Raw genomic sequence first — 18816 nt, forward strand, 5'->3', positions numbered from 1 at the left:
TAGACTTGTTGAATACAGTACACAGGAATGCACTTCAGATGGAAATCTGGGAGATGATTCTGTGTCCAAACCCACATAACACTCTTACATTTGCAGATTCAGGCCCACACCTCTATCAACACCCCCTCGCTCAACATAACAATGTTACATTTTAGAAAAACGTTGTACCCAGCCTTCGAAAGGACCAGGCCTTTGGGAAGAAGGCAGGCCCTTCTGCTAGAAGGGAGTTTATCTTGCACTGGAATGAGACCAGAAGGTCACGAAAGAGACAGTCAGGTCACTTAGCAGTGCGACAAATGTTCTAGTCAGTGACTATTTAAATGCGGTGTTAACCATATAGAAAAGACAAGCAGTTAAGTTTTAGTCACACTATTGCAAGGGTCAATAATGGGGAAAAACCTGTAGCAATGCTCCCTTGCATTACTCTAAAGCACTATACTCACCTTAGATGGTTAAGAACATATTCCATGTATCTGAAGAGATGACCAATGCATATGTTCTAGGTCTCCTGGAAACTTCCACATGGCCAATGAAAGTAGAATATTTCTAATTAGACAATACCAAGTTTACACTGAAGAAGAACTGCAAGAACAGTAGATGATATTATGGGGTAGACAACTTGAACTTCAGTCACTGCTCCCTCCCTCTACACACTATCCAGGAAAGCCAGTTTGTTCTGCAAAGACAACACTTTGCAGTCTGTTTCCATCATAACAACAAATGAGCCCAGGGATCCATGATAAAAGTTACCAGTTCAAACACAACTTTCATTCTTTCTCCTCCCTGTGTTCATCCCAATGCCCATAAATAACCACATCAATCATTTATAACAAGACTCTGGGATATTTATTTAACCCATTAAGTACAGTGACTGTTCATTTGCCTTTCCTGGCCTTGATCTTCCTCAGGTAGAATTCTAGCTCCTTGCCTTCCAGAATATAGCCATCTGCTCGGCCGCACTGTCCAGGTCTGGAGGCAATGCAAGCTACAAAATGAAACAGACTATTATTAGAAAGGGGAAAATACATCACTAAGCTGCTTCACTGAAGAAATTCACACTAGCCTTTCATGTGAGGAAATTACTGATCTCAAGAGTCTTAAGACTGCAGCCAATATTCTGCTAACGAGTCCTTATTTAAAAGCAAAAAGATACTTCTTTCTCCCAAAGAATACAAGTCCTCTATGAAAGAAAGCACTAGGCCCACCCCACTGGTGAAGTCGCCTTCAGAATCCAAATTGTCACCACTTTCATTCAGTAGCAGAACTGGACAAATTTCTCATCATAAGGTCACAACTTCATTGATTCATGCTGATCAGTTGACATGTGAATTACTTCACATGTGCAAAGTATGTCTAGGAAAAGGCTGTTAACACCTATCTCCCTCACTCTCCTATTTATCCATTGCCATTCCAAGAACTTAACCAATAAAGTACATGGGCCTCTTCCCAGTGCCAGGTTAGATCTGCTGCAGAAGCACTAATGGCTCTCTTTGAAGTCAGAAGTAAAAAGTTACAGCTTTACCCCATCTGTAAGTGGCTAGCACTCTCACACCACCCAGTCTGCTTTCTGTTTATGAGTACCCCTTTCTTGTGCCTGGCTATTCACTTGTTTATGTTTCAGGGCCTCACCAAGTAGCTTTCCTTGCTGGAACTGCTCTTCCAGAAGGCTACTGATCTTAGCATTCTTTTTTCGTTCATCATACTTCTTCTGAATTTTCTTTGAACGTTTTTTGTTTAAGATTTCTTCCTCTTCAGGAGTCTGGGGAAAATCAGAATGATAACAAAAATTGAATGAGTCCATGTAGCATTTATGCACTATCACTACACCTTGCTACAAAACATATGAATATGTTGGAAAGGACAGAGATATTATCTGCTAAATTCTTTACTGGTTCAAATAGGATTCAGAATTGAGCACCGGTCAAATGAAAAACATTAGATCAAAGGTGGCAGTGTTCACAAATCAGATTCTTTTACTAAAAACATCAACTTGCAATGAAATGCTATGAACCTGAGATGGGCACCTTGTGTCACACAAGTGACATTTCAATGTAAATCCCATCACCCTTAGTTATTATTGTTCATGATGGCTAAAGTTGATTGGAATTGCAGTCTGACAACAACTGGAGGGCTACAAGTTGTCCATTTTAAATAAGAATGTTCCTAAGGAGGCTGGCCATATGTCTTCTTCAGATCAATAAAATGTCATCGCTTATCATTCAGCAGCAGAACTGGACAAAGGTATCATCACTAGAAGACAAATTAAGTACTAAACCCAGGACACAACAGCTGAATGCATAACACAAAACAGCAGCACAGGATGGTCTTAATTAAAGGACTGGCAAAGGGCAGCCACGGGGCTGCATGTGGCCCTGAAAGACTGTTTTTGTGGCTCCCACTCTTCCCGATTCCCTAGGTTGCCTTTTTTTCTGCCCCTCCCCCCCAGTGAGAACTGATACTTCTAGAAAGCTTGCAACTCACCTTTTAAGTACAGTGCACACCACCCCCCATTTTTCAGCATTAATGTCATTTTCTGGTTACTTCCAGTTTTAGGATTGGGACATTTTTAGCAGTTGATGTGGCCCCTGGGACCACCACAGTTGCCCACCCCTATAGTAAGTTTAGCAACACATCCATCTGCAACTCTTCACTGATGTAAGTAAGTTGGAGTTGACTCACTTAATACATACCAGCTTGGCACCCTTTTTGCGCCCAAGGGGTAAGGCATAGTGGGCTTCATACCACTGTCGGTATGGTGTACTGTCAATGAGTACAATGCAGTTTTTGACCAGGGTCTTTGTGCGCACCAGCTCGTTGTTGGAGGCATTGTACACCACATCAATGATTCTGGTTTTACGAGTGCAGCCTGTAAAGAGTAGAGTGTGTCACACCTTCTAGGAGCAAAAGGCAAATCATGGCAAAGAAGTCTAACAGCTATCCAAATATCATAGAATCATAGAGTTAGAAAAGACCACAAGGGCCATCCAGTCTTTGTTTAAAGACCTCCAAAGAAGGAGACTCCACCACACTCTTTGGTGTTCAAGTTTATACAGCTTGAACAGTTGCCATTCTAGAAATATGGGAACAAGACTTTGACTGTTTCTGTTCCTAAAAGTCATCCTATTTAGAGAACACAAGTGGTATTTGTCAACTATAATCTGGAAAATTGTCAAATTCCCAAAATAAAAGTTACTCAACCTGTTTTATTCTGCCAACCAAGAATTCTCAATTCACAGACAATTTAACAAGATGAATTATTGTAGAGAAGGATCATAAAGGAGTCATCCCATAGCTGCCAACATGGAGAGATAACAGTACAGAAGGAGACTTGGCAATTTTGTACTACTATGCCTGCTTTTTGGCAAATGTAACAAAAAGTGCTATCAATGACATAAAGGTTTAACATCCTAATCTTAATTTACATCTATAATGTTCACATTTTTTTTTCTCCTGATAGCCTCTGGAACAGTGGCCATACATCAATATATATAAAAATGAGATCCAGCCTGGAGTAGTTTGTGTGAGTGTTGGACTAGGACTCTGGAAGACCAGGGTTTGAATCCCTGATCATCCACAGAAATCCACAGGGCGATCACAGGCAAGTCATACACTCAATTCCAGAAGGCTATGACAAACCCCCTCAACAAATCTTACCAAGAAAGTCCCATGGTTGGGTTGCCATAAGCTAGAAACCCCTTGAAGGCACAAGAACCATATACAGTGGGCCCTCCGTAGATACCACAATCTGTGGATGCTCAAGTCCCATTAAATACAATGGCATAGTAAAATGATGTCTTTTGTATTAAATGGCAAAATCAAGGTTTGGTTTTAGGAATTTATATATATATTTGAATATATTCAAGCCGTGGATGTTTAAATCTGTGGATAAGGAGGGCCGACTATAAAAGTGGAAAAATATTAGTTGAGCAGTCTCACAAAATAAGCCTAGGGAATAAGGCTAATACAGTTCTTAGAAATCCAAAGAGTCAACGGATAAGATTACTGAGAGGCCTGTGAACCACAGGTCAAAAGCATTTTTTTCCTCCAATTTTCCTTCCTGTTCCTTTTAAAATTGTGTTTACTTTTTTTTTTCTGGAGGGGGCCCACAGCTTTCATTTTTCACTCAAAGCAGTCCATGAGACAAAATGAATAAGAACCACCAGGCTAACCTGTCAAGCCAAACTGAAAGAAACTTCCAATACGCTAAAGAATAATCAAAGTGATTAAATGTACAAGCAGCATCTATAGTTTGAATCTCCCTTACTCAAAATGTTTGGGACCAGAAGTGTTTTAGATTTCAGTTTTTTTAAATGGATTTTGGAACGCTTGTGTGTGTGTATGATGTAACTTGGAAATGAGATTCAAGTCTAAACATTAAATTCATATTTCGTATAAACATGAACCTGAAGGCAATTTTATACATAATTTTAAAGTATTTTTAAAATAATTTTGTGCACAAAGTTTGTGTACACTGAACCATCAGAAAGCAAAGCTGTCACTATCTCAGCCATCTGTTTTGGAAATCTGGACAAGGGATACTCAATCTGTATAAAGAAAACATTTGGATTTTATCTGAACAATGGTGGGGATCCCCTTCCCCCAGATGTAAACACATGGCAAAAATGCAGCCCACCCCAGTTACTGAATAGCACTCATGGCAGTAAACCTTCATCCATATTTATCAGCATCCATGATCTAAAGAGAGAGGCAGGCAAGCTCCACCAGGCCTGCCTGGAAGAAGCAGAGTCCTCCCTCTGGTCCATCTGCCTTGGTCCAGGCCTCAGAGGGAGAGAAGAATGCTGGACCTGATCCCCTCCCCCCTCACCATTCCCTTCTCCTTTTGTGTCGTGTCTTTTAGATTGTAAGCCTGAGGGCAGGGAACTGTCTGGTTAAAAATAATAAATGTAAGCCACTCTGAGAGCCATTAGGGCTGAAGGGTGGGATATAAATACCTAAATAAATAAATAAATAAATAAACCACTTTTGCACAGCCCTTGAAATATATCCTATAACCTCACACAAGCAATTTTATTGACTCTTTTAAGTTAACACAACTGCTCTTGCGGCAACAAAGCACACAAACTCAGGGTAACTATGACACTCCCATCACTGAGAGCTGAGCAATTCACCAAAGCTCTCCTAAGGTCAAAGTTATCATCACTGTTGTTTCAGTTGTGCTTCCCAAGTGCCATTAGCACTCTTAAAGCCTCAGAGTATCCACTTTGCACTTACATTCAGATCCCCAAGAGAAGTTCCCAACATCCAGACGCAGAGCACGGTATTTTTTATTCCCACCACGTACCCTTACTGTGTGGATTCTCCGGGGGCCAATCTGGAACAAGGAGAACAATACACAGAGTCAGAATACAGGGATTCACAGAAGTGAAATATTCTCACAACAGCATGGCAACATGGTCAGTGTAACTATGACAACTCCTAGCACTGGTGAGTGTGATGAAGACCAGAACAGTCCACAGTACCCACCTAAGGTGTAGCTCTCATCACTCCAGTTGCCTCCCTTTCTGTGGATACAGTTCCAGATGAACAGTAAGCCATGCAGCTAGTGCAGAGGCCCAAAAGAACTTAAAGAATGGTGTTTACCTCCTTGTGATGCAATGCAAACTTTTCAAGACTGAGATGAATTTCACAAACAATTGCTGATACAGCAAGGTTTTATCATATTGTGCTATTCAATCTAAAAAAAATCCACCAGGTCCATACAGGCAAGTACAAGATGAGAATTAATGCTGACTGTTCACTGGGGAATTCTCTGTTTCAAGCACAATGCAGTTTTTACAACAGCCACACAGCTGAATCAGTTTTACGGTGCTTTGGTGTGGTGTTTTTAAATTGTTGTTAAAACTTTAAAACTTTTTTGTAAGTCTTTTTAATGCATTACTCAAATCACCTTGGAGCTGGGAGAAAGGTGGCCATGTAAATAAAAATAAATGAATAAAAATTCTTTCTTCCGTTTTATTATTATTTTTATCAAATTATATACATCAAAACTCTGTTATAACAGTTATTTACAATAGATGCGGTCTAATACTATCAATGACCACAAACATCTGAATATCCATTGTATACAAGACTTCAACAGTTTGTTCAGTGATCATTCCTCTATTTCCCTTTTGCTTCCATACTCTTTATCAACATAGTCGACCTCACTGGAATGTAGACATATTGGACTGCAAAAGGGGGGTTCCTGTTGACTTTAAATTTCCTGGACTTTGAAAAATCCTCCCTATTGCCACATGGCCAGAACAAGGAGCTTCCCTTAACAAAATATCCCCCCCCCCCCCCCCATTACCATCTTTACTAAGGACTGAAACAACATGCAGGCATCTGACTAACATCTCCAATTGTTTTCCCCCCTCCTGTTTGGTTTTTAACATCTTGCCTGATAAAGAAGCCCATGGAGCTTCAAAAGCTTGCAACAAAGTATACTGTTAATTTCAGCTGGCCAATGAAGGCATCACTGATGGATTTTTATTTGTATTTGTTAAAAGACCAATTATTATTTCCCCCCCTTATATCCCACCTTTGTTGCAATATAGGGACTCAACACAGCTACCCCTGAATGTTTTCCATACCTGATTTATAACATTTTTACTGACTTCCTGGGATGTTATTACCTGGTGTGTGTGTGTGTGTGTGTATATGTATATGTATATATATATATATATATTAATAAAATTTCAAGATCAAAACCCTTAACATTTTTAGACCTATGCTACATTTGTTGTGTGCCACATAAGACTTCTTAAATTTATTCTTTCCCAGGGAGGGCTAGCCCACCATAACAATCACTGCCATCGTCCAGCTCCACCTCAGAGGACTTACTTATTATCGTCATCATTAAAAATTATTAAACATCAATATCCTTCCATACAAGCATATCCTTATATTCTTACAAACACAATGGCTCAAACACAACAGAAATTTCTACCACCGGTCAACACTGACAGTATTTTGTATTGGAATCCATCCTCTATCCTTGTACATTCTATCCTTCGTTCATCTTACTAAACTTCCTGTCAACAGTCACTACAAGTTGGTTATCATCCTGTTTATTATCTTGTAGAGGACTTGCTTTGAGGTGAACCCGAGCCCTCTTACTTTGGTGTTGGCGGGGGGCCTTCCCAACTCATACTTCCTCTTCTTATGGTAGGGTTTCCGCTTCCCGCCAGTCTTTCGGCGCTTGTGCCAGTTGTCCCTGGAGATACCTGGGGGAGGAAGGAGAGACGTTGAAGCAGACTGAGAATTTTACTATGCTCAGGTGTTGAAAATTATAGTACTGAAATGTATATGGAGAGCAAAGGTTGCCAGGAGGATGGAATTCAGGTCATGTCAAGTCTTCTCCTGGAATGTAGAACAATTTAGAAATGGCTCCTAATTTAAGATTTTAACCCAAATAAAAGGAGGTATGCGGCTTAGACAGTTTGGGGGCAGTGAAAGCAAACATACAGGTAACAATTTGATTGAGGTTACCTCACAAGGGATAGCGACGTTATGTCAGACGTTATATTTGAACTTCCAATGAATGTTCATATACAAAGGTTTAAATGTTTATTTTATATGCAACCCATGAAATGTGATTTGCAGTTTTCTTTGCTCAAGGAACTACATAAAGGACTGGTTCTTTGTGGAATCTGAGTCCCAGAAATTTGTGGATGTATTTCCTTCTGGGGACAACTGCAGCAAAAATAAACACATTTCTTTTCGGGTCTCCCTCCAAGGTTTTCTAAAACAAAATAAAGCCATGAGTATGTGGAAAGGTTCCCCTGCGCCAGGCTTCAGCCATTGCTCTGTGGTAGAAGGGTTGCCAATTCTGGATTTTACTAATTTACTAACAGACTATCGTGCTGAGATGTACTAAGAGCAAAGGCTGATAGTCTGGGTCATGTAAAACAATTTGGAAATGGCTCCTAACTTATAACAGCTCAAAGGGGAATAATGGTTCCCTTAGGCCTGAGGTTCCTCAGCTCTCCAAGGTAGACAGAGTCTCCCCATGGCATCGTCGGCCTAATGCAGCAGTGGAAGGAGCCTCATCATTGGAACCAATGGCAAAGGAATAAAAAAAAGGGGGGGAGGAGAGGAGGGTTAAAGGCCTCATCCGGGTCACCAGAGCTCCTCTAGAGGCTGCCTCAACATGGTACAGGCCGCAGCCTCGGCCCCGGTGGCCGAAGCGGCCGGGGAGCGAAACCACCGGCAATATCCCCCGAGGCCGAGCCCGACTGCCGCCCCGCTTCCCCGGAACCCCCTTACAGCATGTTGCAGACGAGCGCCGGGGCGGATGGCGGCGGATAACAGAAGAAGGCCTCCCAGAGACACTCACCCATCCTTCTCCGAGGGCGCCCACTGCAAAGAGGAAGGCGCAAAGCATCACGGGGAGGTTTCTTCCACAGGAAGTCTCGCGATATCCCCTCGCTTTCTCTGCTTCCCTAACGTGATCTCGTAGGGTGCGTCATCAGAAGGGGACGTGGAGACTCTCCCGAAGCACAGGGAGGAATTATGGGGCTTGGCGCATGCGCAATGGAAAACTAAGAAGTGAACTGCCTGTGTGTGATCCAATACTGAAGTGAACTTGAACAGAGGTCCTCCTTTTCCAGGACTCTGCTTCAGCCTTTTGCGCAGGAGGAATTCCAAAGCGTCCTCCATTTTGGGGCACGACTAAGCAGCATCAGTGGTTCTCAACCTTGGGTCCTCCGGGCATTTCAGACTTCAGCTCCCAGAATCCCTGTGATCATTTCATATAGAACCATAGAGTTGGAAGAGACCGCAAGGGCCATCCAGTCCAGCCCCATTCTGCCATGCAGGAAATCCAAATCAAAGCATCCCCAACAGATGGCCATCTAGTCTCTGTTTAAAGACCTCCAAGGAGGGAGACTCCACCACACTCCGAGGGAGTATGTTCCACTGTTGAACAGCCCTTACTGTCAGTAGTTCCTCCTAATGTTGAGGTGGATTCTCTTTTCCTGGAGCTTGCATCCACTGTTCTGGGTCCTAGTCTCTGGAACAGCAGAAAACAAGCTACCTCCCTCCTCAGTGTAAATCCCTTCAAATATTTAAACAGGGCTATCATGTCACCTCTTAACCTTCTCTTCTCCAGGCTAAACATCCCCAGCTCCCTAAGTCGTTCCTCATAGGGCATGGTTTCCAGACCCTTCACCATTTTTGTCGCCCTCCTTTGGACACGCTCCAGTTTCTCAATGTCCTTTCTGAATTGTGGTGCCCAGAACTGGACACAATATTCCAGGTGGGGCCTGACCAGAGCAGAATACAGTGGCACTATTACTTCTCTTGACCTAGACACTATACTTCTATTGATGCAGCCTAAAATCGCATTGGCCTTGTTAGCTGCCTCATCACACTGCTGACTCGTGTTCAATTTGGGCAAGCTGACTGGGACTTCTGGGAGTCCAAACGTTAGGAGAGCCAAAAGTTGAGAACCACTGGTTTATATTTACATTAGTGTTTTGAGCTTTTCTTTGGCAATGCCCTCCATTTTTTCTTGAATGTCCTCCATCTTACAGTGCCTTGCCCTTCTCTGGGGTTAGGGCACCTGGTCACCCTGGGGTTTATCTGTGCCATCGTATTTCCCATTCCTTAGGTGACCTTGGGCAAGTCACACTCTCTCAGCCTCAGGGGAAGGCAACAGCAGACCTCCTCTGAACAAATCTTGCCAAGAAAGCCCCATGATAAGGGTTATTATAAGGACAGGTTGATATGTTGTACCATTTAAAACAAATTGATACAGTATATATATATATATATATATATATATATATATAGTTTTATCTTTCTAAAATGTGTTTTATTCTTTTAATAACTATCTTGTTTTAATACTGTAATAATTTAATTCCTTTTTAATATGCTTTTTCTATGTTTTTAATTGTATTGTTTTTTAATGTTGTGAAGCCACTCTGCATCCCAGTTCTGGGAAAAGAGTGGGATACAAACAACAATAATAGCAATAACAACAAAAATAGAGTTGCCTTAGGGTTGCCATAAGTCAGAAACGACTAGAAGACACATGACAACAAGAATGCATGAGTGGCTGCATCCGCACTGCAGGAATAATCTGGTTTGATGGCACTTTTAATTGCCATGAACTACTAAAAATTATAATTGGTTCCTAAAGCAAATCAATTTCAATTAAATTGTAGTTAAAACACTGAAATAGCTAAACTGAGGCTGGATGGCCATCAGTCGGGGGTGCTTTGATTGTGAGTTCCTGCATGGCAGGGGGGTTGAACTTGATGGCGTTTGGGGTCTCTTCCAACTCTATGAGTCTGTGAACCTATAATGGGGTTCTCTTGGCAAATTTCTTCCAAAGAGGGTATGGCTTTAAGGCTGAGTGTGTGTAACTTGCCCAAGGTCACCCAGTGGGTTTACATGGCTAATCTAGGATTCAAACCCTGGTCTCCAGAGTCTTAATCCAACATTAAAACCACTACACCATGCTGACTCTAGAAAATACAATAATGCTTGGTAATGTAGAAAGCAATAGGAAAAGAGGAAGATCACATTCCAGATAGATAAGACTGAATCAAGGAAGCCCCAGCCCTGAGTTTGCAAGACCTGAGCAAGGCTGTTGATAACAGGCTGAACTGGAAGTCTCTCATTCATAGAGTCAACATTAGTCAAAATCAACTTGACAACAGTTAACGACATCTAAATGTGGCAATGTGGTGGCAGGATTTGCTACACAGAGGACCTCTGCATAGCTGTGGGGCTTCAAAACCAGTTGGGTTGTTAGGGCATTTCTTCTCTACATAAGTAGGTAAGTGGCAGTGCCTCCAACCAGATCAGGGCCACAACATCCACATGCTGCAGCCCCGATCTGGCCTTTCCAGGGTGCAAAAAGGAGCTGCAAAAAGCAGATCCTTTTGTGCCCTGGGAAGGGTATGGTATCTGCGATGTCATGGCTTTATGGCACTTTTTTGGTGCTGCATCATGCGCACTCAGTGGCAGGAGCACCGTGGCACCATGCACTGTGCGGTGCGGCACGCCACCAGAGTATGCATCATATGGACGCTACACCCTGACCACCCCCAACCCAAGCTTTAAAGCCAGACTGCAGAGGGCCTAAATTGAATACAATGTAGTCTATTCAGGACATCCCTGCTGTCATTAGCTTTGAAAAAAAGAAGATCTTCTCTCATGTATTTTCCACAGCTCTTCAGAAATAGGACAAACAAGAGGGCACTGCAAATGTTCTGTCTCCCAACTGTGAGGCTGTTCGAAGGCACGCATTTCTTGTAAAGGAATTGCAGTTCTAAAAGACATGCTACTGGGACTTGATGCAAACCTAAACTACTACGCGAGTATAGTACAGGGCATAAACGAGTGAAACATGCCATTCTACAAATTGGTGATGGATGCCAAATGTGCTGCATAAGTTTGAATGTGATTTTTGGGGGGCCAGGTCAGTACTCAACAATTGGAAAAGTTGACTATGCTGTTATCATTGTCTTGAGTGTCTTTTAAAGTGAATTGTGCATCTAGTGCTTTCCCCCAAACCAGCTGCATGAATAGACTAGATGGCTTACTTTACTTTTTTTCAGTCTAAGAGGACTGGCAATTATTTTTTCAAGTGCACAAGGGACCAGCGTTAAACTTATGCCCAATGAGTACAATTTTTCCTTTTCAGGAAGCTTGCTAGGGACAGGCAACCAATGACTCAGGAACTGGTACAGGGGCTATCACTCTGAGCAGCATTGGTTTATTTGACCTTGCACTCCGAAGTATGAGTTATGATACTCAAGTAGCATTGCCAGGTCAAGATCATCTCAGACTGAGATTTCTAGGCAAACTCTGAGACTCCCTGGTGATGCCATGAGGGAAGGGGCTGGTGAGATAATTAAGTATGATGATTAAGCAACAAACATAGTCGCTCAAGAGTTTTTTATCCAAACACATATATAAACAAAGATAACATATTTTACTGGTTGGAAATTAAATGTCTTTGCAAACTGCGACACTTTTATTAACTTTTCCAAACTGCAGCAAACTGTGTAGCCAGCTAGAATAATATTCCAAATTTGGATAACTTTAAGAGTGCATAATATTGTTTATCTACTAGGTGCTACCACTGTTTCAGCCTTTGAGGTATTTACAAGCACTAAGCTGAGAAAAGGGCAGTGTAGTGGTAGATCTGGAAAAGAGACCCCAACTCGAAGCTTACTTGGTGATTCTTGGCATTAGTAAGAGCTAGAAGAATAAACAGAAAAGCCAAAATCTTATTTTTGGCATGAACTCGTTGAATAAAACAGCCAGCCTATCTATTAGGTGGAATGAGGCAGAGCGCCAGCAGGGAATTACTGTACTCTGCTCCTGCTTTGAGGAACTTTTATTATTGTTGCCTGGCTTTCCTCCATTTCTGTTCTCCTGCACAATATCTCACCCCTTCATCCTTTGCATCATATCCCTACCTTGCTCCTTGAAGCCTCCACTGAGCTTTCTTCCTTCTGTTCATTCTTTCCTCCTCACCTCATGCTGCCACCAGCCTGCCTTCCCTCTGTAAATCAGCACAGATTACTTGTGCTACTTTAGATTGCTCATCTGTTCTAAAGCATGAAACTGATGAAATATGATTTATGCATGTATTTTGTTTTACTGTTAGGTTTTAATAGATTTCTGTCAGTAGTAAGAAACTGATTAATGTATGCTACATTTCATATTGTGGATGTGTACCTAGAACAATGCTTCATGCATCTAATAGGCTTTAGTCCAATAAGGTATATTGTAAAAAAAATCTGAATTTCACACATTTGTTTTTGTTCCAGTAGACTTAGGGAGCTACCTCTTTGGAATTCCCTTTATTATATTGTCTGCCCACATGCCACAGGTGATTTTAGAGTGTCTTGTACCCTTTATGTACACATCAGGGCAAAGACCTGGGCCAGGAATGAAACTATTACAGTTCCTAGACAGGACTATGAGGATTACACATAAGGGTCATCCGCACCGCACTGGCCAAATGAAGCAGCTTTGAAGCCTGGCTGTGAGATGATGCATGAGGCCAAAGCTGGGTGGAAAACAAAAGGGAGCTGCACTCCTGGGATAAAAACTGGAGCAAAAAGAAGCTGTGATACTGTGACACAAAGTGAAAAATGTGCATCACTGCACCGGCATATAAACAGCCTGGTGCCAGTACGGGACTGTGGCAAAGCAAATACACATCAATAATGCAATGGATGTTATTACAACATGCACAAACCAATTCAGTCCAACAGGGGGCATGGGATGAAGACGGCATATATATAAGTGCCCTCCATGATTGTGCTTTGCCAATGTATCACTGAGCACACCAATGCACTATACAACTGGTGCATCACATGCAACCGTGCAGCCGTTCATATGGACAGGCATCAATTGGAATGGCATCTGGGCAGGAAGAGGGAAGTAACTGGAGATCACTGGTGGTGTGTTTGTGCGATGGTGTGCATGCATGGTGGGGAGGTGACCCAAAAAATAACTGTACAGCATGGCTTGATACTATGTTGTCATGCCCAGTCAGGCTGAGGACTCTGAGGACAAGGAGGCTGAGCTAGAGCCTCCACTGGGATCTGAGCCTCTCTTGTAATCAACAATAACTTCTCGATTACCCATTGCTCTTGTTCATTGTGTTATACTCTTTCCTATGTAAAATTTCTCTGCATATAGAACTGAAATTTTTACTAATTTTAATACAAATGTTAAGCCTACAGCAAGAAAGTAGTACAATGATTTTAAAAAAGTAAATCAGGGTTCAACCTGGCTTTCTTAATAATGTGCCTTTAAAGAAGTACTTTTATATGAACATTAAGACAAAATACTAAAAAATCCAGGCTATCATATTATTGTAATTTCTTCAGAAACGACTGACACATAATTGGCAAACTGATGCAAAATATTTATTCCAAGTTAGTTATCTTTTGATGCAGTAGTTTTCCCCCTCATACAGACTCAATGTGATAGTCACTTTTTAAAATCTGTAAATAATGTTATCAAAATAATCTTAATCTTTGAAATCCCACAAAAATTTATATTTTACAATCCACCCTGAATATCAAGGTTGCAAGAAGAACACAAACAATTCCTATATCCAAATATTTTACAGCTGTACCCAAAAAAGAAAAACCAAACACGCCTGGTTAAGTGATGAAGCTCCCCGAGCCGCCAAAAAAATAAAAAGTTCCATGTTATTAGCATTAATTTAACACAATTAGAACTTCCATAGCCATTTTGTCATTGACAATGATTGTTTTAGCACATTATTGCCGCACAGCATTTTGCTATGTGGACGGCAGTATGAGAAGCTTGTGGCTGCCCAACTCAGTCCCTTACAACCTGCTCCTGATGAGACTGAACCGAGGCCTTGCCCCAGAAGACCATGGGTCCACCCATCTGCATGGACTGTTTTCTATGAAGCATAGAAGGGCAAAACCAAAAAGTAATAAGCCAATAGCTTTCTTCTTTGGGATATAATTCTTTCCCTTGTGCATGAAGTTTTCAACAATAAAAAGAAACTGAACAGACTTGAGACAGAATAAACTCTGTTTCATTTGAACCCCAAACATTAATGTGCTAAACTACAAACTGAGTTTGCTGGGTTGGTTTTATACTGTGGGTTTTTGGTGCCCATTTTCAGGCATCATCGTCTGACGTTTCACTGCTACTTGTCTCTGTATCTGATTCTTCAAACTCTGTCTTAAAAGTGCTTCTCCAGTGGGAGAACAATTGACTGCTGCAACGGCCTTGAAGAAATCCATTCTTTCTAAAGCCATTTCTTCTTAGCTGGAGGAAGAAAGAATGAGTTCATGTTTGAATCCCTTCTTCATACAATCAAGAACAAGCACATCACATTTCAGCTCCTTTCCCCCAAAGTCTTTATATGGGAGCCCAGCCCTCCATTTACTTGTTTCCCATCTAGCTGGAGGTTGGGATGGGTTTGTTTTTTGGTTTGTTTCCCCATCCCTCACCAGCACTAGCTTTGGAAGGATGGTGAAGAGGAGCTGGAGAATGACAGACTCTTTTAATGCTGGATTGTTGCAGTAAAGCTTGACCTAGGAAAGAATGGGCTTCTACTCTAAGTGGCCATACCATAGCTGTGTATTGTTACATACTGTACAACAGGCAAGGTAAGCAGCTGCCTCTAAATCACTTTGCATGTGGGAAGAGCAAAAAAGTGAAAGCAGATTAGCCTGCCTCAGCAGCTTCTCTGAAATGCTGAAAAAGTATAGAACCGTAAGTTTTGCTACCAAAATGGAAATCATAAAAAACTGAAGACTGCAAAAGAAAATAAATAAATAAATAAAAATCCTTGACTGCATTTTGGAAGAAGCCTTCAAGTGGTCTCTAGAAGAAACAAAATGTTTTTGTTCGCTTACTCAAACCTCATCTGATTGTTTCATTTCACAAATACATACCGTATTTTCTGGCATATAAGACGACCCCCAACTTTTCCAGTTAAAATATAGAGTTTGGGATATACTCGCCGTATAAGACTACCCCTCTTCCAATGTACACCAAATAAAAATTAAAAAAAAAACATTTGATTTCTATATGGTAATTTTAATTCAAATGCTTATGACATGCAGCTACTTAGCAGGAAAACTTGTGGAATACAAAGCCTGCTTGAATTGGTCAGCTCTCCCTGCCTGCCCAGCCCTCCCTGTCTCTAAGACTATCAGAGCGGTAGCACAAACACGGCTCTTCTTTCCATACCCCAGGCGTCTCGGACACCTGCAACTTGCTCCACCCTTCACTTACACCTTCCCAGTGAGGCACTCCCTCACCTCATCATCGGGATCGCGTTAAGTCACTTCTTCCCACGAATCCTGATGAGTGGATTTTCTTCTACTGTACTTGTACAGTGCCACCCTTGCTGCTTTCATACGGTTGCCACATATGATGGGGATGCATCCGCGGCTGTTTTTTGAGCTCCCCCCACCATATGCGGTGACCGCAGAATCTGCAGTTCAGCTCAGAGATTTCAGCACCCACCCTATAAGACGACCCCTGACTTTTAAGAAGATTTTCCTGGGTTAAAGAGTAGTCTTATACGCTAGAAAATACAGTACTGTTAATCTGTTTTGTGGTGTAGGAACCTATTTTCCCTTATTCTTTCCATGTTATTTCTGCACCTGGTACCAAACATTCTGTTAAGTAAGTAAAACCCACAAACACATCTACTTCGTCAACTGAAGTAGACATGTATAGAACTATATAAAGCTTATATTTTAACAGATGAAACAAAACAATAATTTGGCACTGAGCAGTGTTATAGCACTGAGCTTTTGTTGACAAGTTTGCAAAAATTCAAAAGGATATTTCAAAGATTGCCAAAAGCCCAACCCACAGAACATACCTGCTCTGACTTTATTTGGAACTCTTTGAGCTCATCCTCTGTGAGGGGAAGGCAACTTTCATCATTTTCAGGGTATTCCTGCCATCCCATTGCTTTTAATAATCTAGCAGGTCAAAGGAACAGAAGTAGGTAGAGAAAAAAATACTGGATTAAACATGGCACAGTAGCCTAATAGAGGTTAGTGCTCATCAAATGAAGAAACTGGATAGTTTTCCTACTGATTCCTATCACTGAGTGGGAACTATCTAGATATTTTTGTCTATTTAACAAGCATTCCCATCATATTCCATTAATGAAACTTTGTGCAACAAAGTTACATCAAATATTCTTGGGTATAGATTGAAAGTAAAACCTACCTTTCCTCTCTTTCAATTAGGTGGCAAACAGAAACACTAGACAGATTTACAGCCTATGTTATGTACTGCTAAAATGCTTGACACTGACAATATCCAAAATTAATCAAGAGGAAGAAAATTGCTTAGACGAGGCCCTCTGTAGACCGGCACTTTGGGCGGAGTCGGGGTGTAGCATCCACACGACGCATGTCCCAGCTCTGCCCCCAGGGAGTTGTGATGCTGTGCACCGCATCACAGTGCTCCTCCAGTTCTGCATCTGCATGATGTAGCACTTAAGGAATGCTGTATAGCCATGGAACTGTGGCTATCGCACCCTTTCTAGGGCGCAAAAAAGGAGCCACTTTTTGTGACTCCTTTTTGTGCCCTGGAAAGGCCAAATCGGGATCGCGGTGTGTGGTTTCTGCGGCCCCAATCTGGCTAGAGGCTGCCCCTTTGGGGATGTCTGCACAGCCCTGAAGTCACTATGGATCTGTCTCATTTTAGTTCCACTGAAGTAAAATACAATAAAAACTTCTTCCAATTTTATCTTGCAGGGACTGCATTACCATTCAACAGGAACTGTGCAGAAGTGTTACAACCTATCCCAATAAATTCTATATAATGCAGCTGGAGTGTGACTTTTCTTGGTCAACTGCTCGGATACAGAGGATCAGAAATTGCAGTTTGCATTTATAGCTGTACCTCTGTGAAAAGAATGACAAAAATATATTGTTGCCAACATTATTTGATTGCACTGACTCTTGTAGTCTATGGGAATTCATAGCAGGTTAATAAGAAGCCATAATGCACTGAAGAACAATTTAATCAAGCTTACAAAAGTCCTGAACTCTTTTAATGATTACGGGAATAAAATGTACTTCTGATCCACCTCAAAAAGTTACAAGCTGTGGTTCACTGTTGCAACTTATCCCAATAAATTCTATGCAGTGCTGTTGGAACGAGACTTTCCTTGGTCACCTTCGTTCCTGCCTCCCTCACCTGTGTTCTGCTTCTAATGAGTGAGAGAGGTTTTCTCCCTCTTCCAAAGGCAGAGAAAGACCATTCTGATGGCAATTCTCTTCCCAATTTTCCTTTGGTTCTGGTGTGCTGCTGCCTTCCACCTGGTGAGGGAGGGAAAAAAAGGGTAGGTAAAACCATACTCAGGTGGCATTGTTTTCTTAACATTTACAAATACAATTTCAGAGAATGCCCTGATTCTCAGCAAACCATAAAGCTTATAAGTATACTGTTTGTAAATTGTACATTGTATAGTACTCTGTTGTAACCCGCTTTGATCTCCCAGGAAAAGCGGGCTATAAATAAACAGTTTATTATTTATTATTAAAGACCACAAATTCAAACATGATGGGAGCTAAATAGTAACAGATGTAGAGTTTAACAAAATAGGACTTCTGAAAAAATATGCCTAAGATTACCCTGTAAAGAGGCTAGCTTCCTCTTGGCAAAAGACCCAAAATGAATCTAAGAGCCTGAACAGACAGGCCAAAATAAAGCTGCTTCGGGTCACTTTGGAGGTCTGCTGTTTAAATGATGCATGCGTCCTAACAGGCCAGAAGCCGCACCAAAGCCACACTCCAATCCTAAGGAGTAGAGTGCAGCTTTGGCGCAGCTTCTGGCCTCTTAAGATGTGTGTGTCATTTAAACAGCATACCACTGATTGGGATAAATTCCACCCAAATTTGTGGACTGTGCAAACCATAATTATCACCTACATATTAATATTCATAAATGAAGTCTTGTGAAAAGCAACAGTGTTTGCTTCCAAGAGTAATAGTTTTGTTTTTCATTATCCTCCTTATCTTTCATTTCTCAAAAGTGAAAAGAGATTCCAGGTACAATCTGAGGGGTAGGTCTTTCCATAAACATTCCCCGCTATGTACAGTGGATCCTCCGCATACGCAGTCTTTTTATAGGCGGCTTTGAGCATAGGCGCTCAAAGCCGCCAGCGCGCGCGGGGCGGCGCATCCCATTCAATTGAATGGGCGCTCGCACCCATTGCGCCTCGCACGCTGACGTGCACGAGCACCATTGTTTACAATGGGGCTCGAGCATAGGCAGAAATCGCCATACACAGTGGGATCCAGAACGGATCCCCCACGTATG

General features: G+C 41.7%; 2 protein-coding genes and 5 non-coding genes across 8 annotated transcripts in view; all 7 read right to left on the reverse strand.

Annotated features, from left to right (window-relative positions):
• Positions 1 to 160: 160 nt before the first annotated feature.
• Positions 161 to 293, reverse strand: LOC121930247. Its single transcript, XR_006103895.1, has one exon. It is a non-coding gene; the product is annotated as a small nucleolar RNA SNORA35 (small nucleolar RNA).
• Positions 294 to 823: 530 nt separating this feature from the next.
• On the reverse strand, positions 824 to 8488 carry RPS8 (ribosomal protein S8). Its single transcript, XM_042462859.1, has 6 exons — positions 8339 to 8488; positions 7120 to 7226; positions 5233 to 5332; positions 2691 to 2866; positions 1630 to 1759; positions 824 to 985 (listed from the first exon to the last, which is right to left on the reverse strand). Exons 1-6 carry the CDS (start codon positions 8340 to 8342, stop codon positions 876 to 878), a joined length of 627 nt encoding a protein of 208 aa, XP_042318793.1. The 5' UTR covers positions 8343 to 8488; the 3' UTR covers positions 824 to 875.
• LOC121930229 lies at positions 1222 to 1288 on the reverse strand. The gene has a single exon (XR_006103878.1). It is a non-coding gene; the product is annotated as a small nucleolar RNA SNORD38 (small nucleolar RNA).
• LOC121930228 lies at positions 2185 to 2257 on the reverse strand. The gene has a single exon (XR_006103877.1). It is a non-coding gene; the product is annotated as a small nucleolar RNA SNORD38 (small nucleolar RNA).
• LOC121930230 lies at positions 5410 to 5512 on the reverse strand. The gene has a single exon (XR_006103879.1). It is a non-coding gene; the product is annotated as a small nucleolar RNA SNORD46 (small nucleolar RNA).
• Positions 7976 to 8062, reverse strand: LOC121930225. The gene has a single exon (XR_006103875.1). It is a non-coding gene; the product is annotated as a small nucleolar RNA SNORD55/SNORD39 (small nucleolar RNA).
• Positions 8489 to 13879: 5391 nt separating the features above from the next.
• The window catches only part of GPBP1L1 (GC-rich promoter binding protein 1 like 1), a 51125-nt gene continuing 46188 nt past the window's right edge, over positions 13880 to 18816 (reverse strand). For both annotated transcript variants that reach the window (XM_042462835.1, XM_042462834.1), the window contains exons 10-12: positions 17692 to 17813; positions 16358 to 16460; positions 13880 to 14784 (exon numbers count right to left, since the gene is read on the reverse strand). In XM_042462835.1, coding sequence (XP_042318769.1) covers positions 14635 to 14784; positions 16358 to 16460; positions 17692 to 17813 — 375 coding nt within the window. In that variant the 3' untranslated portion in view covers positions 13880 to 14634. The remainder of the gene's footprint in view (positions 14785 to 16357; positions 16461 to 17691; positions 17814 to 18816) is intronic.

This window comes from Sceloporus undulatus, chromosome 4, assembly GCF_019175285.1.
Source record: "Sceloporus undulatus isolate JIND9_A2432 ecotype Alabama chromosome 4, SceUnd_v1.1, whole genome shotgun sequence".
NCBI lineage: Eukaryota > Metazoa > Chordata > Lepidosauria > Squamata > Phrynosomatidae > Sceloporus > Sceloporus undulatus.

Bases quoted from the DNA above. Each gene is read 5' to 3' on its own strand.
- RPS8 (XM_042462859.1), bottom strand. The intron at 1,760-2,690 runs GTATGTATTAAG...GATTTTCCCCAG, and splicing joins GCAAAAAGGGTGCCAAGCTG to ACTCCTGAAGAGGAAGAAAT. The intron at 986-1,629 runs GTGAGGCCCTGA...TTCATTTTGTAG, and splicing joins CCAGCAAGGAAAGCTACTTG to CTTGCATTGCCTCCAGACCT.